At 54.4% G+C, this 25103-nt stretch overlaps 1 protein-coding gene across 1 annotated transcript in view; it reads left to right on the top strand.

The window, feature by feature from the left end:
* Positions 1-25103, top strand: part of ABLIM2 (actin binding LIM protein family member 2) — a 148411-nt gene that overhangs the window by 105448 nt on the left and 17860 nt on the right. Inside the window, exons 18-22 of the mRNA XM_064286332.1 lie at positions 5016-5154; positions 15516-15562; positions 22888-22942; positions 24228-24235; positions 24436-24516. Coding sequence (XP_064142402.1) covers positions 5016-5154; positions 15516-15562; positions 22888-22942; positions 24228-24235; positions 24436-24516 — 330 coding nt within the window. The remainder of the gene's footprint in view (positions 1-5015; positions 5155-15515; positions 15563-22887; positions 22943-24227; positions 24236-24435; positions 24517-25103) is intronic.

Below are 25103 nucleotides of genomic sequence, written 5' to 3' on the forward strand. Positions count from 1 at the left end.
TTTTGCAATCAAGGCCTTTCTCCCTGGTCTGTCTTAGCCTGGAGGCTCTGCCAAACCCGTCCAGCGTCACAGCGGCACACAAGTGTCCACGGACAGAGGTGGTGGTTGTGTGCGAGGTGCGTTGGCGGGGACTCAAACCCAGGTCTCCCCCGCGGAAGGCGAGCACCTGCCTCTCAGCCACCACTGCCCTCATCAACAGCTGCCAGCAGCCGACTCCTGGCGGCCACCTGTGTGTCAGTGCAGAGCTGTGCTCCACAGGTTTCCAGTGACTGAGTTTTCAGAAGTAGGTTGCCAGGCCTTTCTTCTGAGGTGCCTCTGGGTGGACTTGAACCTCCAGCTTTTCAGTTAACAGAGGAGCATGTGAACCGGTTGCACCACTCTGGGACACCTGTTGTAGACCCCAAAAAACCCAAACCCATTGCTGTTGAGTCGATTCGGACTCAGCAATGCTATTATAATACTGAGTAGAACTGCCCCATAGGGTTTCCCAGGAGCAACTGGGGTGGATTTGAACTGCTGACCTTATGGTTAGCAGCCAAACACTTAACTACTGCGCCACCAGGGCTCCTGTTCTAGAGCAGGACTCGGCAAAGGTTTTCTACGAAGGCCCAGAGGGTGAGTATTTCAGGCTTTGTGGCCACACGACCCTGTTGCAGCTGCTCCTCGCCTCTGCAGAGCAGCCACTGAAGATCCGTGAACGAGCAGGCGTGGCTGTGTCCAGCAAAGCCTGAATTACAAAAGCAGGCTGTGGGCCATCTGGCCGCAGCCGTAGGTCACCCACCTGTACCTTAGAGCCCTGAGGGGACAGTGTGGCTCAGGGGTAGAATCCTCACCTTCCGTGCTGGAGACCTGGGATTAATTCCCGGTCAACACGCCTCATGCACGGCCACCACCTGTCTGTCCGTGGAGGCTTGTGCGTTGCTGTGATGCTGAACAGGTCTCAGTGGAGCTTCCAGACTGAGACAGACTAGGAAGAAAGGCCTGGTGACCCACTTCCAAAAATCAGCCAGTGAGGACTCTGTGGATCATAAGATGGGGTTGGGGCAGGACCGGGCAGTGTTTTGTTCCGTGGTACACGGAGCTGCAATGAGTTAGGACCCATCTTGATGCCAGCTAGCACCAACAATTTTAGAACCGAGGCCACCATCACTAGTCTTTAAGGAAGGCAGAAGGGTGGGGAGGCACCCATGGCCGTCTGCTCCGGCTGAGCTCACCTCTTTCCCACTGTCGTCTGCTCCGGCTGAGCTCACCTCTTTCTCCATCTGCTCCGGCTGAGCTCACCTCTCTCCCACTGTCGTCTGCTCCGGCTGAGCTCACCTCTTTCTCCATCTGCTCCGGCTGAGCTCAACTCTTTCCCACTGCTGTCTGCTCCAGCTGAGCTCACCTCTTTCCCACTGTCGTCTGCTCCGGCTGAGCTCACCTCTTTCCCACTGTCGTCTGCTCCGGCTGAGCTCACCTCTTTCCCACTGTCATCTGCTCCAGCTGAGCTCACCTCTTTCCCATGGCCGTCTGCTCCGGCTGAGCTCACCTCTTTCTCCATCTGCTCCGGCTGAGCTCACCTCTCTCCCACTGTCGTCTGCTCCGGCTGAGCTCACCTCTTTCTCCATCTGCTCCGGCTGAGCTCAACTCTTTCCCACTGCTGTCTGCTCCAGCTGAGCTCACCTCTTTCCCACTGTCGTCTGCTCCGGCTGAGCTCACCTCTTTCCCACTGTCGTCTGCTCCGGCTGAGCTCAACTCTTTCCCACTGCTGTCTGCTCCAGCTGAGCTCACCTCTTTCCCACTGTCGTCTGCTCCGGCTGAGCTCACCTCTTTCCCACTGTCGTCTGCTCCGGCTGAGCTCACCTCTTTCCCACTGTCATCTGCTCCAGCTGAGCTCACCTCTTTCCCATGGCCGTCTGCTCCGGCTGAGCTCACCTCTTTCTCCATCTGCTCCGGCTGAGCTCACCTCTCTCCCACTGTCGTCTGCTCCGGCTGAGCTCACCTCTTTCTCCATCTGCTCCGGCTGAGCTCAACTCTTTCCCACTGCTGTCTGCTCCAGCTGAGCTCACCTCTTTCCCACTGTCGTCTGCTCCGGCTGAGCTCACCTCTTTCCCACTGTCGTCTGCTCCGGCTGAGCTCACCTCTTTCCCACTGTCGTCTGCTCCAGCTGACTTCACCTCTTTCCCATGGCTCTCTGCTCCGGCTGAGCTCACCTCTTTCCCACTGTCATCTGCTCCAGCTGAGCTCACCTCTTTCTCCATCTGGTCTGGCTGAGCTCACCTCTTTCCCACGGCTGCTTGGTCCAGCTAAGCTCACCTCCTTCCAAAGGCCATCTGGTGTGGCTGAGCTCACCTCTTTCCCACAGCCGTCTGGTCCCGCTGAGCTCGCCTCTTTCCCACGGCCATCTGGTCTAGCTGAGCTCACCTCTTTCCTACTGTCGTCTGCTCCGGCTGAGCTCACCTCTTTCTCCATCTGCTCCGGCTGAGCTCAACTCTTTCCCACTGTCGTCTGCTCCAGCTGAGCTCACCTCTTTCTCCATCTGCTCCGGCTGAGCTCACCTCTTTCCCACTGTCGTCTGCTCCAGCTGAGCTCACCTGTCTCCCACTGTCGTCTGCTCCAGCTGAGCTCACCTCTTTCCCATGGCCATCTGCTCCGGCTGAGCTCACCTCTTTCCCACTGTCGTCTGCTCCGGCTGAGCTCACCTCTTTCCCACTGTCGTCTGCTCCGGCTGAGCTCACCTCTTTCCCACTGTCGTCTGCTCCGGCTGAGCTCACCTCTTTCCCACTGTCGTCTGCTCCGGCTGAGCTCACCTCTTTCCCACTGTCGTCTGCTCCGGCTGAGCTCACCTCTTTCCCACTGTCGTCTGCTCCGGCTGAGCTCACCTCTTTCCCACTGTCGTCTGCTCCGGCTGAGCTCACCTCTTTCCCATGGCCATCTGCTCCGGCTGAGCTCACCTCTCTCCCACTGTCGTCTGCTCCGGCTGAGCTCACCTCTTTCTCCATCTGCTCCGGCTGAGCTCACCTCTTTCCCACTGCCGTCTGCTCCAGCTGAGCTCACCTCTTTCCCATGGCCGTCTGCTCCGGCTGAGCTCACCTCTTTCTCCATCTGCTCCGGCTGAGCTCACCTCTTTCCCACTGTCATCTGCTCCAGCTGAGCTCACCTCTTTCTCCATCTGCTCCGGCTGAGCTCACCTCTTTCCTACTGTTGTCTGCTCCGGCTGAGCTCACCTCTTTCTCCATCTGCTCCGGCTGAGCTCACCTCTTTCCCACTGTCGTCTGCTCCGGCTGAGCTCACCTCTTTCTCCATCTGCTCCGGCTGAGCTCAACTCTTTCCCACTGCCGTCTGCTCCAGCTGAGCTCACCTCTTTCCCACTGTCGTCTGCTCCGGCTGAGCTCACCTCTTTCCCACTGTCGTCTGCTCCGGCTGAGCTCACCTCTTTCCCACTGTCGTCTGCTCCGGCTGAGCTCACCTCTTTCCCACTGTCGTCTGCTCCGGCTGAGCTCACCTCTTTCCCACTGTCGTCTGCTCCGGCTGAGCTCACCTCTTTCCCACTGTCGTCTGCTCCGGCTGAGCTCACCTCTTTCCCACTGTCGTCTGCTCCGGCTGAGCTCACCTCTTTCCCACTGTTGTCTGCTCCGGCTGAGCTCACCTCTTTCTCCATCTGCTCCGGCTGAGCTCACCTCTTTCCCACTGTCGTCTGCTCCAGCTGAGCTCACCTCTTTCCCACTGTCATCTGCTCCAGCTGAGCTCACCTCTTTCTCCATCTGCTCCGGCTGAGCTCACCTCTTTCCCACTGTCGTCTGGTCCAGCTGAGCTCACCTCTTTCCCACTGTCGTCTGGTCCAGCTGAGCTCACCTCTTTCCCACTGTCGTCTGCTCCAGCTGAGTTCACCTCTTTCCCATGGCTGTCTGCTCCGGCTGAGCTCACCTCTTTCCCACTGTCATCTGCTCTGGCTGAGCTCACCTCTTTGTCCATCTGGTCTGGCTGAGCTCACCTCTTTCCCACGGCTGCTTGGTCCAGCTGAGCTCACCTCCTTCCAAAGGCCATCTGGTCTGGCTGAGCTCACCTCTTTCCCACAGCCGTCTGGTCCCACTGAGCTCGCCTCTTTCCCACGGCCATCTGGTCTAGCTGAGCTCACCTCTTTCCCACTGTCATCTGCTCCGGCTGAGCTCACCTCTTTCTCCATCTGCTCTGGCTGAGCTCACCTCTTTCCCACAGCCGTCTGGTCCGGCTGAGCTCACCTCTTTCCCACAGCCATCTGGTCTGGCTGAGGTCACCTGTTTCCCATGGCTGTCTGCTCCAGCTGAGCTCACCTCCTTCCCAAGGCCATCTGGTCTAGCTGAGCTCACCTCTTTCCCACGGCCATCTGGTCTAGCTGAGCTTACCTCTTTCCCGCAGCCGTCTGGTCCGGCTGAGCTCACCTTCCCACGGCCATCTGGTCTAGCTGCGCTCGCCTCTTTCCCATGGCCATCTGGTCTAGCTGAGTTCACCTGTTTCCCATGGCTGTCTGCTCCGGCTGAGCTTACCTCCACCCCACAGCTGTCTGGTCTGGCTGAGATCACCTCTTGCCCACGGCCATCTCGTCCAGCTGAGCTCACCTCTTTCCCATGGCCATCTGGTCTGGCTGAGCTCACCTCTTTCCCACAGCTGTCTGGTCCCACTGAGCTCACCTTTCCACGGCTGTCTGCTCTGGTTGAGCTCACTTCTTTCCCACGGCTGTCTGCTCCTGCTGAGCTCACCTCTTTCTCCCTGTGAGAAGCGCTTTGGGTCTCTTAGTGTCCCTGAATGCTGTTCCCTCCCCTGTAAGGTGTGGAGAGACCATTTCCCCCCGTAACCCACATGCCCAGAAAGAATCTGAATCAGCTACACTGGATTCTGGAGCTTTTTATTTAAACCTGGATTCTTCACACACTGGGTTATTCTGCCGTGGGGTGGCCTGTACATTAGAAGTTGGCAGCAGCCAGAGGGGTGGTGAGATGTTTCCACCGTTGCAAATGGCCTCCCAATTCACGTGGCACTTTGTTTTTCCTCCACAGAAGACCAGCTGGCTGATTCTCAAGGGAGACGCAGACACGAGGACAAACTCCCCGGACCTGGACAGCCAGTCTCTGTCACAGAGTAGTGGGACAGACAGAGACCCTCTCCAGAGAATGCCAGGCGACAGCTTTTACTCACGTGAGTGGTTCTTTTGAGCACGGAGCTGTCACGTGGCATGTAAAGGGGCCCCAGAGCTCTGAGCCAACCCCCCAAAATCTAAGCCTTGCTCGTAAGAAAATATAAGAGCAAGCCAACCAAGATAAGAGCAAACCAAACATAAGCCCAAACCCTCTTGGCATTTGGCAATTTCCTGGGACTGACATTAGCTGCTGTTGAAAGCTGGTGGTCACCACGTGTCTCCTTATATACTCCCAGGGCTGCAAGAAAGCAGCTGAGCCAACCTGGCTCTTGAGCCGTTCTAGAAAAATGCCTCCCAGACCTGCTGGCTTAGATGTGCAGGCCGCTTCCCCTGGAGCACAACCCTGAGCATGGTCCAGGTGGGCAAGACCAGACTTGGTGTTGATGACAGGGCATGGTCCCGCCTCCCAGTGGCTCACCCAGGCCAGGGACATGATTGTTTGGGCCTTGATATCCTCATGCCATACGGGAGACAAAGGTAACGTCTGCCTGGCTCCTGGGGTGTCGTGAAGACTGAACTAGGCTTGATTTTCAAATGTAGAGCAGATATCCCCATAATGTTGTTTGTTTCAAGATGAGATAAACTGTAGGTGGTAACCAACAGCAAACAGCAGCCAGACTCACTCCGCATTTCCTGGAAATGGACTTGGGGCTCTCAACTGTGTGTGTGTGGGGGGGGATTTCCATGGGCAAAGCTTGAGGCTTAGCTGGCAGCAGAGGCTGAGAGGGAATGAACGTGGGTATGAGTAAGCAGAGGCAGGATGGTGGCTTTGCAGTGGGGCAGACTTGAGGTCAAAGCCGGGCTCCAACACTGACCATCCGCCATTGATGGATGGTGGGGTGACGCTGGTAGGCTTGCTGGGTTGTTAATAGCCTTGAAAGCTGTGATACCACCTGCGCACAGTGGTGCCCTGCCTGGTCCGTAGCAAACGCTCAGTGAACAGTCGTGTCCGCCGTCCGCATCATCATTCTCATGGCAGTACCCTGTAAGCGCTCTTGCACGTGAAAGTTGAGCAGATTCCAGTGTGGCTCTACTTCTCCACGTGAGGGTAAAAAGAGAAGATGTAAGAGGCTTGCAAATTGTGATTTGTTTGAAAAATAACACGAAACATAGAAAGGTGTGTTGTTTTGTATGCAGTCTTTGAAAGCAGTTGCTTCTTTGCCCCTAGCACCTCCACCACTGCCAGGGTCTCAATGTTGGGATCTCAGAGCTGGTACACACGGTCACACCAATAAAAGAACCCCAGAGGAGCTGTCCAAGATGGCGGCTTGCTCATTCTGGAATAGTTGGGATGGGTGTGGAAGGCCCCTCTTCTCACCTACAGGCAGAGTTGGGGGCTGTTGGGGCTGGGCTGCAGGAGACTCACCAGGCAAGACGTTGCTGCCAGCCTGTGCCTTCCAGCCTGCTATCGGGCAGCAACAAGCCAGTCTTCACCCCTCCACCTGCTCCCAGTACCCATTGCCACAAGCAGACCACACCTGCATGTGGTTGGGGCCATTGTCTGTAGTAATGGGCCTTTCTGCTTTGCACTCACTTTTTCCTAATGAATGGTCACTGTATTTGGAAGGTTGCACACATCATGACACAACGATTAAGTGCTTGGCTGCTAACCAGAAAGTTGGTGGTTCGAACCCAACCAGCGGCTCCATGGGAGAAAGACCTGTAGATCTGCTTTCGTAAGGATTACAGCCTAGGAAACCCTATGGGGCAGTTCTGTTCTGTCATGTGGAGTCACTATGAGTCGAAATAGGCTCTGTGGCACCTGACAACAGTAATAACAGGCTCTTGTCACACCAGCTTAACAGCATCTCAGTCTCTCCCCAACTTGGTTAGTGTCCTGGCCTGGGGGCCTTAGTGGCGGGGTCCAAGAGCTCTTGGGAAATGAGTGCCCAGGGCACTGTCTCCAACTTGCAGGCCTTCCTTGCTGGGTAGTGGGCAGGCCTGCTCCTGCAAGGCTGGTGCAATCCCTCCACCTGTCCCTGGACCCCCTCAGGGAGGCTGGCAGCACACCCAGGACACCTGCTCAGTCTGTGGCCACCTTGGACATTGGAGGGGAGCATGGTGTGAGGAAGCTAAACTGGAAACAGGCTGGCCTGTGAGGACCTACCTGCCACCGCCGTGTGTTCGTGTGTGTGATCTTCACCTCTGTGCTCCACTTCCTCACCCGCAAATGCTGGGAATAAGGACAACCTGGGCCTGACAGGTGGCTGACCTCAGGGGTTGGAGGCTGTGCCAAATGATTTCATTGGCCGGTCACACACTGGCTTGGGCTTACTGGTCAACTTCATTCCTGACTGCCACATCCCTATCATGACTACAGGTGGGCATGTGAGCACAGGTGGGCATGTGAGTGCTTCCATAGGGTGCGTCCAGCCTGCTGGAGTCCCTGACTTAACCAGGGATCTTCCCCCAAAGCACACACATCATGTAGTGTGTGTCCTTTCCCATTACTGATGTTTATGATGACTGTGATTCTGATTCTGTCTTTCCTTCACTTTTTCCTGGTATTCGACATTGGTTCCTCTGAGCAGGAGGCCCACTGTGTCTAACCATTGCAACGGTGCCGTTGTTTCTTCCTGACGCAGCTAGCCTGCTTCCCATGTACCTGGAGACAGCAGCAAGGGCCTGGGCTGCTGGCGGTGCACGGGGCCAGGCACGCCCTGCTCTGTGCAGCCTGTAGGAATCCAGGCAGGATGGGCAGCTCTCAGGATCAAGTTTATCCACTCTCTTTTCTCAGGGTTCCTTTGGATATCACCCAGGAGTCCCCAGTGTGTGTCTATCGACACCATCCCATTTGCACACAGCTTTTAGTGAGCAAAGTGGTTGCACAGAGCGAGACGCACCCACTGCACCCCCAGAATGTTCTTCTGTACAAGGAAAGTAGGACTGTGACACTCAACACCGTGGGCACTCAATAAATGTTTGTTGAATTGAGATGCATTGAATTCAACGGGTATTTATCGAGCACCCACTCTGTGCCAGACTCTGTACTAGGTGCCCAGGGGGAGACGGAGACTACGAGAGCAGCCCCAGGCCTGGAGGGGTATTCAGGGAGCTGGGAGAGGAGGAGATGCTGATAGAAGTGAGCACATGTGTGTCCCACTGCCTGCCACTCACCCACCTGGGCTCTCAGTGGAACAGGGCTGCCAGTCTCCTCCATGTGCTCACAGAGGGCCTTGTCATAACGTCATTCCCACTTTTGACACCAATCTTATCCCACTCATGACACCATCAGCATATCTCACCAGGGCCTGAATTCTTTTTTCAGTCATTTATCCATTCCTCCACCAGTATTTACTGAGCAGCTACTATGTGCTGGACAGAGCGCTAGGCAGTGGAGAGGCAGTGGTGGGCATGGCACAGTCCCCATTCCCCAGTGGGGAAGCCAGATGACTAAACAGCAGTGACAAACCAGTGTAACCCTTGCCAATGGTTCTCAGCTGGGCAGTACTACCCTCTCCAAAACAGTTCTCGTACTGAAATGCTTATTATAGACTACTCTTTCATTTCCACGTTATACTATACATGGGGCATGGTTTGGACTATGTGCGTAGTAAGTTACACTATTGATTACCTGATTTATACACAGGAAAGGGGGATAATATTGATTATTTTGCTATAAGAAGAGGCAGGATTCAGGCTTGTTGCCCCAGGGGATGGCCTCAAGGTGGTATGTCCACCCTTCCCCACCTAGCCTGGATGCTACAGACAGGTCTGACGCTCTGGGCCCCCCTTTTTATCACTGGTCTTTAAGGATGAGAAAAGGTAGTCCTTACACTTTTTAACTCATGGTTGAAAGAAAGAGACACTCTGGTTTGCCACCTGTCAGCCTCACAAGAATGTTAGAGTGGGCAGTGCCCCTGGTCTGAACTGTATGACCTGAGAGCCCGTAGGGGTGAACCCACAAATATCAGGACCAGATAAGGAACATCAGTGCCATCTCCTCATTTTCCAATGGAGAGAACAAGACCCAGAGAGAGGGCATGACCTGCCCATCAGCCAACACATATGTAATGAGCATTCTCTACATTCCTGGCCCTGTTCTGGGCGGTGTGCTATGGCAGAGGACAAAGCTGGCAAAGCTCCCCACTCCATGGAGGTGACATTCTAATGGGGGTGGGGAGATGGGCGCAAACAAACTTAGAAAGTAGATTATGTTGGCACTGCAGGTAAGGAGGGCTAGTAGGATGTGGGGGTGAGAGGAGGCACAGCTTTAAATATGGTGGTCAGGGAGGGGAGACAGGATTTGAGCAAGACTTGAAGGGAGCTGTAGTGGGTTGAATTGCATCCCCCAAAAAGATATATCCAAGTCCTAACGCCTGGTACCCAGGAAGTGACCCTGTTTGGAAAAGGGGTCTCTGCAGATGTGATTGCGTTAAGGGTGGTAACGGGAGACCATCCTGGATTACTCGGGTGGGCCCTAAATCCAACGACAAGTGTCCTTATAAGAGACAGAAAAGAAGAGACACACGGAGGGCAGAGTCCACGTGAAGACAGAGACAGAGATGGAGCGATGCAGCCACAAGCCCAGAAATGCCGGAGGCTGCCAGGAGCAGGAAGAGACCCAGAAGGATCCTTGCGTAGAGCTCCGGAGGGCACATGGCCCTGTCCACATCTTGGTTTCAGACTCCTGGCCTCCAGAACTGTGGGAGAGTACATTCCTGTGGCCTTAAGCCAAGCCTGTGGTACTTTAAGGAGCCCTGGTGGCACAGTGGTTAAAGTGCTCGGCTCCTAACCAAAAGGCCAGCAGTTAAATCTACCAGCTGCTCAGCAGAAGAAAGATGTGGCAGTCACTTCAGTGAAGATTTACAGCAGCTATACCACCGCGGTTCCCCTCTGTCCTACAGGGTCGCTGTGAGTCGGGATAGACTCCACAGCAGAGGGTTTGGTGATGTTTTGGTTTGTGGTACTTTGTTATGGCAGCTCCATGCCACTCACCCAAGGGTGCCTGCCTGAACATGCGGATATTTGGTGGGTTTAGGGAGCAGCAAGGGAGCCAGTGTGGCTGCAGTGGAGTGGAGGAAAGTTTACGAGAGGGCTCCAAGCTGGCCTCCACCTGCTCGGGCTCAGGTGTTCCAAGAGGCAACTGCAGGAACCCAGGTCAGAGAAGAGTGTTCTAGAAGTACAAGCTGCACATACACAGGTGGGAGGCAAGAAATGGGAGGAGGGGCAGTTGGGAGACAGGCAGACGACAAGGTGGTGGGTGAGGGACAGCCAGCACCGAGGCTAGAAGTGCACAGTGGTCTAAGGAATTTCTTCATCTGTAGGGATTGGGGCTTTGCGGCAGGGCTGTGAGCAGGAAGGGGAAGGCGTCCAGCGTGCACACATGGCTCTTCCTCAGACCCAGATAAGCGGAGCTCCACGGTGTGATTCTTCCATTTCCCCATCTCTACAACATGCTGGAGTGAAAGAGAGAGCAGGACTGGGGGTGGGAAGGGTGGGGGCAGAAGCTGGCAGGAGACCAAGGAGGGGCTGACAGGGATGGAAGAAGCCATGGAGAGTCCTGGGGCTGAGGAGCTGGGGCCACCTTGGGCCCGACTTGCTTGCTTCTGTCAAGAGGACTGAAGCTCAGACAATTCAAGGGGTGTCCCATTCACAACTCACTTCTTTCCTCAGACATGGACACTGAGGCTTAGAGTGGGGACCCCAACCTGTACAGGCCACACAGCTGCAAAGCCACATGTCCAGAGGCAGTGCACCCAAAACTGGCATATCACTGGTGGGATGGGCAAAGGCCTGACCAGGGGAATGGCTTTCTGGTCAACTGCCCACAGAGCTAGGCTGTCGTAATGAGCCATGTGTCCCATAGCTGTGTCTGGGGTAGTCCTCACCTGGGAGTGATTTGATTGAACCCCTGACAAGTTAGACCAGGAGAGAGACACACTCAAGGAGCCCTCAGGCAGAGTGCCAAGGGAAGGGGACCATGCAGGGTTCTGAAAGGAGGCTACCAGGAGCCTGGTTATGCTGAGCTTGGTCATTGGAACAGCCAGGTGTCTAGAGTTCATGGGGCCTGGTGCAACTTGATCAAACAATTTCAATAATAAGAATCAGCACAAAGCTAGTTCTTAGGAGGCAGAGGTCACATGCATCTTGACTGTCCAACTTCCCTGTTGTCTGTGTCCCCAGCCTCCTTCTTCCCCACGGAACTCTGTCTCCTTCTCTACTGAGTTTGGTAATTCGCTGCAACATCACACACAACTCACAGGCTCTACTGGTGGTGATGTGGCTTATTAGGGCAAAAAATACAACTTGGAAGTAGCTTGGGAGTAACACGTAAAAGTAGTTGGTAAGGTTTGGAAAGGTCGCTGAAGTCCATGGACCAGGAAGCTCTCCTTCCATATTCTTTCCCTCAGGAAGTTTCCCTGAGCCTGGGTTTGGGGCTCTTTTCAGTCTGTCCACACACTCATTATTGGCTTCCAGGTGGGCTCCCAGACTGGCTCTCCCTCGTCAAGACAAACCCTCAGGTGTGGTCAGTGTAGCCCAACTGCTCTGAGGATTATTTTGCAGAGGCCAGGGACAGTGATCAAACAGCTTGAGGTAAAGTAACTCTCAACCTCACACAGGGCCTGGTGCAAATCAGGTCACAACTGAAGGCCACAGTGACCCACAACCTGTCCCAGGTCCTCTCCAGCTTGCCTTCTCCATGTGGGCTTTCTCTCTCTTTCTGTCCACAACACACACACCCACTGCCTCACACTCTCGAAGGTTATCTGATTCCATCAGCCATGGGGGTCCCTAGAAGACCACCATTCCCAGAAAACCCACCCTAGGACAGGCTGCCGGGAAGTGGGTGGGGTTACTGTTTCCCAAAGTCAGAAGCCCTGGGCTCTCATCTCAGCCTCTCTGGTTAGTAATCATCTGACCTTCTCTGAGTTCCTTAATCTCACCCAGGCTCAGCTTCCTCATCTGTTAAATGGGCTCATGCTCTCTACCGGCTTATGAGGGTCAAGAGGAATCTCTGATTGTGTGAAGAGACTTTATAGCCAGGGGTTCCCAACCCTGGGTGTACATGGAGATCACCCAGGACCTTTAAAATCTGCTGATGCTGGTCCCACCCCAAGAGAGTCTAATTTTAACTGTTCTAGATGGTAACCTACAAAACAACATAGTGTAGACTCGCCTCTCCCCACTCTTCCCTGCTCCTTTGCCATTGTTGCTAGTTGCCGTCGAGTTGTCTCTGACTCATGGCAAGCTTATGTACAACAGAGTGAAATGTTTCTCAGCTCTTGGCCATCTCCAGCACTATACTGGACAATGTTCTGTTGTAATCTGAAAGATTTTTACTGACTGACTTTTAGAAGTAAATTGCCAGGCCTTTCTTCCTAGTCTGTCTTAGCCTGGAAGCTCTGCTGTAACCTGTCCACTATGGTGACCCTGCTGGTATTTGAAATATCAGTAGTATCACTTCCAGCATCACAGCAACACACAGCCACTGCAGTACGACAAAATGACACATGGACGGCGGTTCCCACTTTGAGTACAATGAGAAGACCTGGAAGTAATACAGCAGACAATCACAGAAAAACCCTGAAGGAGAGAAAGAGGAAAGTAGGCTGGCCAGGGATCTCAGGACTTGAGTGTTTCCCGAACTCCCACCCAGGGCCAGAAGATGACTACACAGATATTTCCCTCCCCCGGCCATCCCAGAAGAGGAACCTCTGATACCCGGCAGAAGCCCTGCTGGCACCAGGTGGCCCAGAGAGTGGGCCTGGAGAAACACCGCCATGTGCTGTGGCCTGTGCCTCCCACCCCACCACACAACATGGGAGAGCCCAGAAAGTGCATTTCGCCCCCGCACACGGTACCAGCAGGGGGGGAGTGGGAAGGCCTCCGGTGCGAGGAGGCCGAGGGAAGGGCTTTCTGCCCCAAGTTTTAGCATGCCCCGCCACCACTTCCCCATGGGTGGTCACAGGCGTCAGTCCCCTGGAGAGCCAGCAGCGCCAGGTGAACTTCGTGGAGCAGAATGTCAGCGCACAGATTCTGAAAACTGAGTTGTCATTGGAACCGCAACTTGCTGTGTATACTAAACCTAAAGAGGGCGACAGCCTGCTAAAACAGGTGATTTAAATAGGATCCAGAGTTGCCTAACGTGATATCCAAGATGTCCGGGATACAACAAATAGTCACGACCATACCAGGAATTATAAAAGGAACTTGAATGAGGAACGGCCACCAACAAACACCAACATGGAGACAGGTCTGATGTCGGGGTTACTGACCAGGGTTTTAAAGGAACCATCACAAAAACGCTTCAACAAGCTGTCAGAAATACTCCTGAGACAAATGGAAAAAACAGAAAATACCACCAAAGAAATAGAAAAGCACAAGGAAAAGAATCAGATGTAAATTATGAAGCTGAAAACACAGTGGACACAGTGGCCCAAGTTTAAACGTCGCTGGGTAGTCTCGGTATCAGCACACACAGTGGCCCAAGTTTAAACGTCGCTGGGTAGTCTCGGTATCAGCACACACAGTGGCCCAAGTTTAAACGTCTCTGGGTAGTCTCGGTATCAGCACACACAGTGGCCCAAGTTTAAACGTCGCTGGGTAGTCTCGGTATCAGCACACACAGTGGCCCAAGTTTAAACGTCGCTGGGTAGTCTCGGTATCAGCACACACAGTGGCCCAAGTTTAAACGTCGCTGGGTAGTCTCGGTATCAGCACACACAGTGGCCCAAGTTTAAACGTCGCTGGGTAGTCTCGGTATCAGCACACACAGTGGCCCAAGTTTAAACGTCGCTGGGTAGTCTCGGTATCAGCACACACAGTGGCCCAAGTTTAAACGTCGCTGGGTAGTCTCAGTATCAGCACAGCAGGAGACAAAGACGACGGAAGTCGGCAAACTTGATGATAGAACAATAAACAGTATTTCGTCTGAACAACGGAGAGAAAATAGACAGGGGAAAAATATGAACAGAGCCTCAGGGACCGGTGGGCCAGCATTTGTATCATCAGAGTACCGGAAAGAGAGGAGAGAGTGGAGCTACGAATGTTCAAAGAAATAATTGGTGAAAACTGCACAAATTTGGTGAAACACAAAAACCTACAGACTCAGTAAGCTGAGTCAACCTCAAATAGGATAAACCTAAAGAAATCCACACCAAGGCACATCATAATTAACCTTCCGAAAACTAAAGACAAAGAAAAAATCCTGAAAGCAGCCAGACAGGAAAGACACGCTACCTATGGGGGACTTTGATCCGAGTGATAGCATGTTTCTCATGTGAAACCACGGAAGTCACAAGCAAGTGGAAAGAAAAGAACTGTCAACTGTGAATTCTATATCTGATGAAAATACCCTTCAGGAATGGAGGGGAAATAAACACTTCCTCAGGCAAAGGAAAGCTGAGCATATTAGGTGCTGGCAGATCTACCTGTAACGAATGGCTAAAGGAAGTTCTCCAAACAGAAGAAGGCCTGGATCTTCAGAAAGGAAAGAAGAGCCTCGGACTAGGTAAAAATAAGGGTAAATATAATAGACCATCCTTCTCTTCATGAGTTTCTTAAATCATACTTGAGGTTTAAGCAAAATTTATAACACTATCAGATTTGAGTGCTCAATGCAGATAGAAAAAACACTTAAGACAATTGTGTTTAAAAAGTGCCCTCGATGGAGGTGAGGTTTCTGGACTTGAAGTGGTAAGATGTTGGTTCCAGTAGACACGGCAGCTGGGCATTGGGATTTTCGGAAGCTTCCCGGGTGATTGCAGTGTGCAGCCAGGGCGGAGAGTCACTCATTCAGAGGTGGTACAAGGATACCAGCGAGGGTGTTTGCTGCCTTAAACTCCTAGGGCAGCAGTTCCCAAACCTCAGCGTGCATCAAAATGATCTTGAGGGCTTGTGAAAACACAGCTCACTAGGCCTTGGCCCCAGAATCCTGATGCAGTTGTCTGGGATGGGGCCAACGAATTCCCCCAACACCCTGTGTGACCTTCCTCTGGGCCTCTGGCTCCTGGCCCAGAAAAGGGGGAGCTTGGCTGGAGATAGGTGACGCCAGGGGCTTGGCCTGTCCCTGAACACGGGGGCCAGCAGGACTGAGTGTCAGGCTCTGGGGGTCCGTGAACAATGGGCCAGTATGGGGCTGTCACCCCCTCTGGGGGCCTTGTCCTCAGTCAGCATTCAGGGAACAGGGGCCATGGCCAGGCTGGGCATGGACGTGGCTGTGGCAGCAGGGAAAGTGGTTCATGGCCTTGCTTTTCTGGTGCTCTGTGTCACCTGCCTTCAGCCCACCTGCCTTGGTCTGTCACCTGCCCCCCCGGCCCCGCCTGCCTGGGTCACAGCCCCCAGTCCAGGCCTCGGCCGCCCTGCCTGCATGCTCCCCGCCTGCGCGTGTGACAAAGCTGTGCTGTGTCTGTTTCAGGATTCCCCTATTCCAAATCTGAAGGGAAGAATGGCCTGGACCACCGGGTAGGTACTTGCCCCCCAGCGTGTGCTGCTAGCGTTGCCGGGGCCTGTGCACACATCCTCTGCAGCTTCCTGAGCCCACAGCCGGGAGCGGGGGCCCGGGGGGACCCCCAGCCACCCCACCCTGCCTGACCACCCAGCACACGTTACCATCACCAGGGCCTGTGCACGGTGTCCCCCGTGGCTTCCTGACCACACAGCCGGGAGCGGGGGGCCGTGGGGACCCCCAGCCACCCCACCCTGCCTGACCACCCAGCACACGTTAGCATCACCAGGGCCTGTGCACGGTGTCCCCCGTGGCTTCCTGACCACACAGCCGGGAGCGGGGGGCCGTGGGGACTCCCCATCTGATGTCCCATCAAGGACTGCCACCACCAGTACTTTTTGCATAGCAGGACCAGAACCAGAACCAGGGACACCGTCTCTCCCATTCCCTCCCCACCTCCAGCTGCAGAAGAGCTCAGCGAGGGGGCGGGGAGCACCCAGCACCACCAGGCCCCTCCAGGAGGCCCTTCCTGTCTGAGTTCCTCCCTCTGATGCAGGGCAGCGTAATAAGAACCCTCAGGGGCTGCTGTGTTCATTGCAGTGATGTGAGCTGGCATCCACGTCCCCCTTGAAGTCTCCTCTCCAGCACTAGTACCATCATTTAAAAAACACGAAAAACCAAATCCATTGCTGTCGAGTCAGTTCCGACTCATATCGACCCTGCAGGACAAAGTAGAACTGTCCCACAGGGTCTCCAAGGCTGTCATCTTTGCGGAAGCAGACTGCCATACCTTCTTCCGCCATCACTACTACTCCTGACAGCATCGTTACCCCAGGAGTATTAGAGAAGCGCAGAGCTTCACAACACGCAGGAAGCTTCCCTCTGCTGCCCTCAGCCCAAAACTGGTTTGGCTGCCCGCCCTGAGGGTTCCGAATCTCAAGGTGTCCGAATCTGAGCCCCAGGAGTTGGATCCCTGACATGTCCTCCCTCACCGCACCCTCGGGATGAGGCCCTGGCACTGGGACAGTCAGCTCCTGAGGAAGCCTTGTTCCTTTCGTTCCTCTTCCTGTGGCTCAGCTAGCTCTCCAGTGAGGGTCCCTAGGGGGGTGGTGTGATGGCAGCAGACACCCCCACCCAGCCCAGGAGACCCACCATCGCCCCCCCAGCCCCAGGAGACCTGCCATCACCGCTCCCCACCCCGCCCAGCCCAGGAGACCCTCGGTCACCCCAGACAACCTGTTTCCAGCCTGAGGAAGTTTGTCCCAAAGTTGGGCAGTTCACCCCCAGGGGGAGCCACTAGAAACAGGATCCCGTGGGCTACACTGGGGCAGTCCTGGCAGTGAGTGAGTGGCCCAGGGGCAGCCTCGGCCAGGTGTGTCTGTCCCTGGCATCAAAACCACTGAGACATCTTCAAGAGGGTGTGTCGCCTGTAGCCACGGGGCATCCTCCTGGCCTGCATTTTCCTCCATCTTCTCCAGCCTCCGTCCTACCAGGGCGTGGCCTCCTGGGGTCCCCCGGCTGTTGCCTCTGCATGGTTTTATCCTAGTGTCTCAGCCACCACCCCACTAACTGCTCTACCCTTCCAGAATGGCCGAGTCCCTAACAAGCACGCGCGGCATGGGTCTTTCAGTGCCCTCAGGGGCTTCTCCACCTTCTTCCTCCACACGGAAAGTGGGGGAGGGGGTACAGACCAATGCCGCCAGGATTCCAGAAAATGTGAGTCCCTTAAGCTCAGGGAGACGGGACAGCAGAAGGTGTCTAGGACGTTCTCTCTTCACCTGGACCAGCTCTCCTCTAACTCACGGGGTGGTGAGCTCAGTGCTTACGAGGGGGGCCAAGTCCGGGTGCTCCACCAACCAGATCAAGTCCAGGGGGCTTTCTCCGTTGTCGTTAGGTGCTGTTGAGCCTGTTCTGACTCACAGTGACCCGATGTACACCAGAATGAAACACGGCCTGGTCCTGCACCACACTCACAACCGTTGTGTGTGAGCCCGTGGTTGCAGCCGCTGGGCCATTTCTCGCACACGGAGGGCGACTAAGAGAAGAGCATTGCCTGCGTTTCCAGCCTGCTGTGTGTCCCCTTGCCGTTAGCTGCTGTCGAGTCGGCTCCGACTCACGGCGACCGTACGTACCACTGGAAGATTTGTTGCCGGGTCCTGAGCCATCTTCAGCACATCTCTGGGGGGTTCTCTTCTTGGTCCTTGTGCTAGAGTGACATGGATGCTGCCCCCAACAGACTGCGGGGGCCGTGCCCTCCGGATGCCCACCGCCTGAGTGCATTTGGGAACAGCTGGTCCCAGCAGTCTGCACCCCTCACCTAGACGATTGGGAGCAGGACCCTTAGCTGCACAGAATCAAGAACCAAGCGCTAGAACCTTTGTGAAAGCATTCCTCCCCGTGGCCTCAAGACTGGGGAGGAGAGTGTTACCCCAACCTGTGTCTGGCATTTGCCTGGGGAGCCTAAAACGCTGAATTTATCACTGCCTGACAATTTTGAGCTTTTCACATTACTTATGTGGGTGACTGGTGAATAGTATTGATGACTTGAAGGCCTGGTGGCGCAGTGGTTAAGAGCTTGGTTGCTAACCTAAAGGTCAGCAGTTCGAATCCACCAGCTGCTCCTTGGAAACCCTGTGGGGTAGTTCTGCTCTGTCCTATAGAGTCCCTATGAGTGGGAATTGACTCGGAGGCAATGGGTCTTGGTATTGATGACTTTGCTTTGGGTTCTTTTTCTCCCTGATGACATTCTCTTCTTCTTCTTCTTTTTTTTTTTTTTTTTACTCTTTCTAAGATTCTTATGTAATTGTATACTCATTTCTCAGTGCGAAGGCCAGACACCTGATTGTTCTAATGGCCACGCCTGGCACCTGGACCCTTGCCCTTCACCTTGGAAGTTTGCAGTGAACACTTGTCGGCTGACCATTCCCAGTGGGAAATAGATACTGAAATCACAAATAGGAAGAAAGCAGGAGTTGTAATATTAATATCAGATAAGGTAAAATGTAAGATTAAAAGGAATTAGTAGTATGAAGAGGGGCAACTAGTTAATGATAAAGACACAACTTATAAAGCAACTACGTTGTTATTAGGTGCCGTCGAGTCGGTTCCAACTCGTAGCAACCCTGTGCACCACAGAGCGAAACACCGCCCAGTCCTGCGCCATCCTCACCATCCTTGTTATGCTTGAGCTCACTGTTGCAGCCACTGTGTCAATCCACCTCGTTGAGGGTCTTCCTCTTTTCCGCTGACCCTGTACTCTGCCAAGCATGACGTCCTTCTCCAGGGACTGATCCCTCCTGACAACGTGTCCAAAGTATATAAGACGCAGTCTCGCCATCCTTGCCTCTAAGGAGCATTCTGGCCGCACTTCTTCCAAGACAGATTTGTTCGTTCTTTTGGCAGTCCATGGTATATTCAATATTCTTCGCCAACACCACAATTCAAAGGTGTCAACTCTTCTTCGGTCTTCCTTATTCATTGTCCAGCTTTCACGTGCATATAATGTGATTGAAAATACCATGGCTTGGGTCAGGCGCACTTTAGTCTTCAGGGTGACATCTTTGCTCTTCAACACTTTGAAGAGGTCCTTTGCAGCAGATTTGCCCAATGCAATGTGTCTTTTGATTTCTTGACTGCTGCTTCCATGGCTGTTGATTGTGGATCCAAGTAAAATGAAATCCTTGACAACTTCAACCTCTTCTCCGTTTATCATGATATTGTTCATTGGTCCAGTTGTGAGGATTTTTGTTTTATGTTGAGGTGTAATCCATACTGAAGGCTGTGGTCTTTGATCTTCATTAGTAAGTGCTTCAAGGCCTCTTCACTTTCAACAAGCAAGGTTGTGTCAGCTGCATAATGCAGGTTGTTAATGAGTCTCCCTCCAATCCTGATGCCCCGTTCTTCTTCATATAGTCCAGCTTCTCGTATTATTTGCTCAGCATACAGGTTGAATAGATGTGGTGAAAGGATACAACCCTGACACACACCTTTCTTGACTTTAAACCACTTAGTGTCCCCTTGTTCTGTCCAAATGACTGCCTCTTGGTCTATGTAAAGGTTCCTCATGAGCACAATTAAGTCTTCTGGAATTCCCATTCTTCGCAATGTTATCCATAGTCTGTTATGATCCACACAGTCGAATGCCTTTACACAGTCAGTCAAGCACAGGTAAACATCCTTCTTGTATCCTTTGCTATCAGCCAGGATCCATCTGGCATCGGCAGTGATATCCTTGCAATTGTATCGCTCATGAACTTAAATGCACCAAGTAATGTGGAAATGCCAGAGACCGTGATAAAATACAAGTATGGTAGGTGATTTGAATATGCCTCTTTTGAAGTCAAATAGATCTAGTGAACAAATAATAATAAGAAGAAGAATTACAAGTACAGTAATAATAAATAGTTCAAACAGCAAACTGAATTTAATGGGCATGTGAAGGAAACTTAACTTTGGAAGCAGGTTTCCATAAAACGTCTGCAAAAATGATCATGTGCTTGACTGCAAAGAAAATGTTAACTAAGAGCCTGATACTTTCAAACTGGAACAACACATGCTTTAGCATCAAACGCTCCCTGAGTTCAAATCCCAGCTTTACCACTGACTGGGTGTATGTCTTTGGGCGAGCTACATTAAAAAAAAAAAAAAATCCAGACCTGTTGAGGTTATCGGAAGGACAGATAGCCTGATAGTTGTGCATTCTTTCCATAAGCTCTGTAGCGTGGTTTCCGCCCCCCTTCACTCCACACCATCGACCACCAGTGAAGCGACACAGTCCAGTGCGTGCTTTTTTGAGAGAAAAGCAGCCGTGAATGGCCACTACCTCACCCCACTACCAGCCATCCCAGAATACTTCGTGGAAGAGAAAAACACATGGCTTCAAACTTTTACAGTTCCAGCTATTAGCTGTGTCATCTTGGGCAAGCTGCTTAACGTCTTTACCATACAGCGGTGACAACAGTGCCCCCTCCTCGGCTCGCAGTGAAGATTAGAGGGTGTGTGTGCAGCACCTGGCTGGTAACAAGCCTGGCACGTGGGAGGGTAAAGGACATGTTGCTTTTAAAATCTCTGGCCCCTCCGTTGTGGTCTGCGGGTGAACCCTCAGGGATCTGCTGGGGAGCTGCCTTTGTGGTACCCCCGGCCTCTCTAGCTGTCCTTCCTGTCCACACATTCAAGCAGGAACCCCAGGCTGCCCTTGGGCCTGTGAGGTCTTGCAGATTCCACCCCTACTTTGGACTTAAAAAACCAGTTGCCGTGGATGGAGTCAACCCTGACTTGTGGCGACCCCGTGTGTGTCAGGGTAGAACTGTGCTCCAGGGGGTTTTCAGCGGCTGATTTTTCAGAAGTGGGTCATGAGGCCTTTCCTCCGAGGCGCCTCTGGGTAGACTTGAACAAGCATTTGCACCACCGAGGGACTCCACTTTGAGCTTAGAAGACTAGTAATAGACTCCACTTGCCTTGCTCTGGGCTGGTCCCGTTCCTCTACACACACACCCCCGCCTGAAGACGCCTCACTCCCACCCTTCCTGGCAGCCCCACCTTGTCTCGGAGACTGGAGGACCCCAGGAAGCTGATTTTGCTGCTAGAAAGTGGGCTTCGACACCGTCCGAGGTGGCCGAGGCAGCCCTGGTGGCGGGGAGTCTGACCGCCTGCGATGTGGCATAACGGGCACTAGGAGGCAGCATTTCTCTTCTGCATCTCGGACAGGCTGGCGGGGCTGGCTTTCCACAAAGAAGTCCCCTGAGCAAGGCCGGTGCCCCAGGGAGTGCTCTCCAATGGACTGGGGAAACCTTGGGGAAAAACGTCTCTGAAGGCTCCCACTGGGGAGAATTGTTCTGTGCCACGGAGGATCCCTGGGTCCCAAGGCCGGTCTAGGGTGAGGCGAGCGAGACACTCTTCTTGGACGCAAAATTAAATAGAGTGTTCGAAAACTCAGTCATCAAGATAAGTAATATCTTAATGCAGAATTTTTAAAAATCCAAATTAATGCAAAAAAATGAACAAAATATAAAAATTTTATATACGGTCAGGCCCCAGTTGTGCGGCTTACCTCACCGTCTAGCCCTCATCCCAGCTGACGGGGCCCAGCTCTTCTGCCCTTGGCTCCCGGCCTCAGTTTCCTGTAGTTAAGGTGAAGGTGCCGCACGCGATGCTGCTTGCGGGGCACACCTCCCCATGACAGGACCTCTGGGCCGAGAGCTGACCTCCCCTTAAGCTGCAGCTCTTGCTCTGATGAAGTTTAACCCTGTACCCAGGAGCCCTGACCCCGCTCTGGGCGTGTACTAGGAGCTGGGCTCGGGGTGGAGGGGACGTTTTCTGCCAGGGGCTCAGGCCACACAGGTGGCAGGTGCACAGCACGGTGGGGCTTGGAAGCAAACAGCTGGCGTGGCCAGATACAGGGTCGGCCTGGGCGACAGACTGACCACCTCAGGGTGCAGCCAGGTGCAGAGGCTGGCCTGGGCGACAGGCTGACCACCTCAGGGTGCAGCCAGGTGCAGAGGCTGGCCTGGGCGACAGGCTGACCACCTGTGGGGCCTCAGGAGTCAGAGCTCACTTCACAGGGTGGTGAGGGGGGACCACATGGAGGCTTGCAGGGGGCAGACAGGAGGTTTTGGGTCGACATCATCAGGTTCAGCAACTGCACCGGCAGAGCTGGGTGATGGATGTTGGAACAGACCCGGGGGCACATGGGGCAGGTGGCTGGGCCCTCAGGGTCTCGTCCCCCCGAGTGTCCCCTCTGGGGTCTCGGCTGCCCCGTGTGGGGTGCTCACATCGTGCTGGACACTGCACAGGTGCTTACAGAGTTTGGCGTGTTCCTCAAAATAGCACACATGAGTGGCTCCCGGAGGAGGTGGGGGGACTGACACATAGACAGGGCTCTGTGCGTCAGTGTAGGTGGCACCTGGGGCTGGGGAATGAAGTCCTGAAAGGGGGCCCAGACCCAGGAAAGGGGCTTGTGCCACCTGGATGTCTCCCAGGCAAAGGGCCCAACTGGCCCAAGCTTCTGGGACAGCAGGATCTGGGCCCTCTAGATCATTCCTAGGTGACCAGAGGTCCCTAGAGACAGCCTCAGGGCCACACCTAAGGCCGTGGGGTGATGTACCACCCTCCAACCTGTGCCAGCCTCAGGTGGAGGGGCCCAGGCTCCAGCGCCATCTTGCAGGCAAAGTCAGTTGGAACATGGGTGCAGGGCTCCAGGGTCGCCTTCTAGGTCCAAGTGTTAGAAGCTCCCACATTGCTGACCTCTCCTCTCTCCAAACCGAGTGAGGACTGAGGCTCAGGAGGGACACCGCCTGCTGGCCTGCTCACTCGCCCCGCTGCCGTCTCTCTCTTTCTCTTCCAGAATGCCAATCTGGTCCCTCTCGGAGCAGACCTGGATGCCAGCTGGGGCACACGAGGTACAGGCCAGGGTCACTCACGCACTACCCATGGGGCTGCTAGCAGAGGGTCCGTGTGTCGGGGGGCTCCTTCCCCGCCTCTGCTGGTCAGGGATTAGTTTACTCTGACACCTGAGTGGCTCTCCTCTGCCTTCCTGGGGAGCAGCCGGCCCCCTGCTGACACGTGTGTCACCTGTGTGAGGAGACAGAGCTGTGTTTGCAAAGCGCCCCTCACGGGGCAGAGCCGAGCTAAACACACTGCTCTTAAAGTGTGTGGCAGTGGAAAGGTGGCAGAGCTGTACGCAGAAAGCCCCAAGGTTGGAGCCAAGTGAAGCTGGGCATGAGCTCTCCAGGTGCAGACCAGTGGACCGTGGGGATGGACACCACCTGGCACCTGGCAGCTGCTGGCCAGTGTCTGCACTCGTGGCTCTGAGCAGGGTCCTGCTCCTGGGCAGCGTGTACCCTTGTTGCCCTGAGGATGATGAGCAGCCCTGAGAGGGACGTGGGGTGTCACCTGGCTGGTTCGCACGTGAGCGGCAGAACGCTGGGGTGCTGCATCCTGCCTTCTGAGTGGCTTTCCAGTCCCTGGGCTCACAGCTGGCATGCCTAGGGTCTCACATGGGAACTCAGGACTGCCTCCCTGAGCAGTGTCCCCCCATGTCGTGGGAGACCCCTTCCCTGGACCTCCCCTCCAAGACAGTCTTGAGGGGCAGGCTCTTGAGATACCGCTTCTCATGGGGTCTGTGTGTGATAGGGGCTCATGCGACTTTATCTCTCGAGGAAATGCCGTGTCTGGAAGGAATCACTCTAAGACACTAGAATGCTGAGCTCAGCACTTTCAAGAGGAGGAACTGAAGGGTTAGAAAGGAAAGGCAGTAAGAGCTTTGGGGGGCAGATGACAGTGAGGGTGTCGGTCTCCACAACACCCATTTTGCAGGTGGGTAAACTGAGGCAAGCAGTGTTCTCAGGGTGGCCTGGACCACGAGGGAAGGCAGTGTCACCACTGAGGACACAGTGCCACTGTCCGGCTCCCAGTCTGGCCCCGCCCACCTGGCCATGCCTCATGCTCGGGGTGCTCCCCATAGCTCTCAGAATCCCCCCCGGAGCCCCAGACTTCAGTTCCCGGGGGGGGGGGCAGGCCTCTGGGGAACCGGGGGATTGGCCTGTACCTGGGCTCAGCTGACTGCATGGGCCAGGCAAGGGTCCCCCAAGCACAGGGATGGCATCCATGGGCAGAGCTCTCACTGTGGACCCCCAGCCATGCTCTCTAAGCAGCCACATGTGGTCTCCCCTCTTTCTCTTTCAGAATACAAGGTAAGGGGCTGCTGCGCCCACCTGACCTCCGCACGGCGCGCCCACCTGCCCGGGTCACAGGTTCCTTTTCGTTGTGCTTTCTGTGCAATATGTGTGTCCCTTGCAGCCGCAAGTATGTGCTCTCGTGGGCCTGTTCCTCACCCCGGGACCCAGTGTGCACACTCTTCTGGGGGTGACTCTGATCTCTACCCCTCCAACAGATCTACCCTTATGACACCCTCATCGTCACAAACCGGATTCGCGTGAAACTACCCAAAGATGTGGACAGGACGCGCCTGGAGGTGAGAAGGGCCATGGGGGAGGCTTGGCGGGGGCTTCTTTTGACTGAGTCACCCTCAGCAAATGTCTCCTCCGGTGGCTGCAGGCAGGACGATGCCAGCTCCTGGGACTAATGGCCCAGGCCAAGGCCCGCCTTGCTCTGAAGTCAGAGGACCAGGTTGCATGCCCGAAAGATGGTTGTACCAAGAGGAACACGTTTGTGTGTGGATCAGAGTGGGAAGGGAGGCTTTGTAGCAATGGTCAGCTCAGCCTCATTAGACTTTTCCACGAGCACCGCCGTTGGGAAAATGGCCCTAGCTTCAAAATAATTCATGGCTTCTCAGGTTTCTCCTCCTCTGGGCACATTCATGCGGATCTAGAATAATAAAGTGATCACTGGAAAGCAAGCCTGGGTTTAGAAGGTCCTGCAGGTGTTGGTACAAAGCAGGAGTTGGGTGATACTTGTTGAGCAGAAGAACCAGGCTTGCTGAGCCCCTCCTGTGAGCCAAGGTAACCTCTGAGCAATGCTTCACTCATCCTCGTGACTGTCCTGCACTCAGCAGCAGCCGACCTTCCCCACTGCCTGAGCCTTTTCAGGAGTGTTTTGTTT

The sequence above is a fragment of the Loxodonta africana genome, chromosome 5 (genome assembly GCF_030014295.1).
Source record: "Loxodonta africana isolate mLoxAfr1 chromosome 5, mLoxAfr1.hap2, whole genome shotgun sequence".
Lineage (NCBI taxonomy): Eukaryota > Metazoa > Chordata > Mammalia > Proboscidea > Elephantidae > Loxodonta > Loxodonta africana.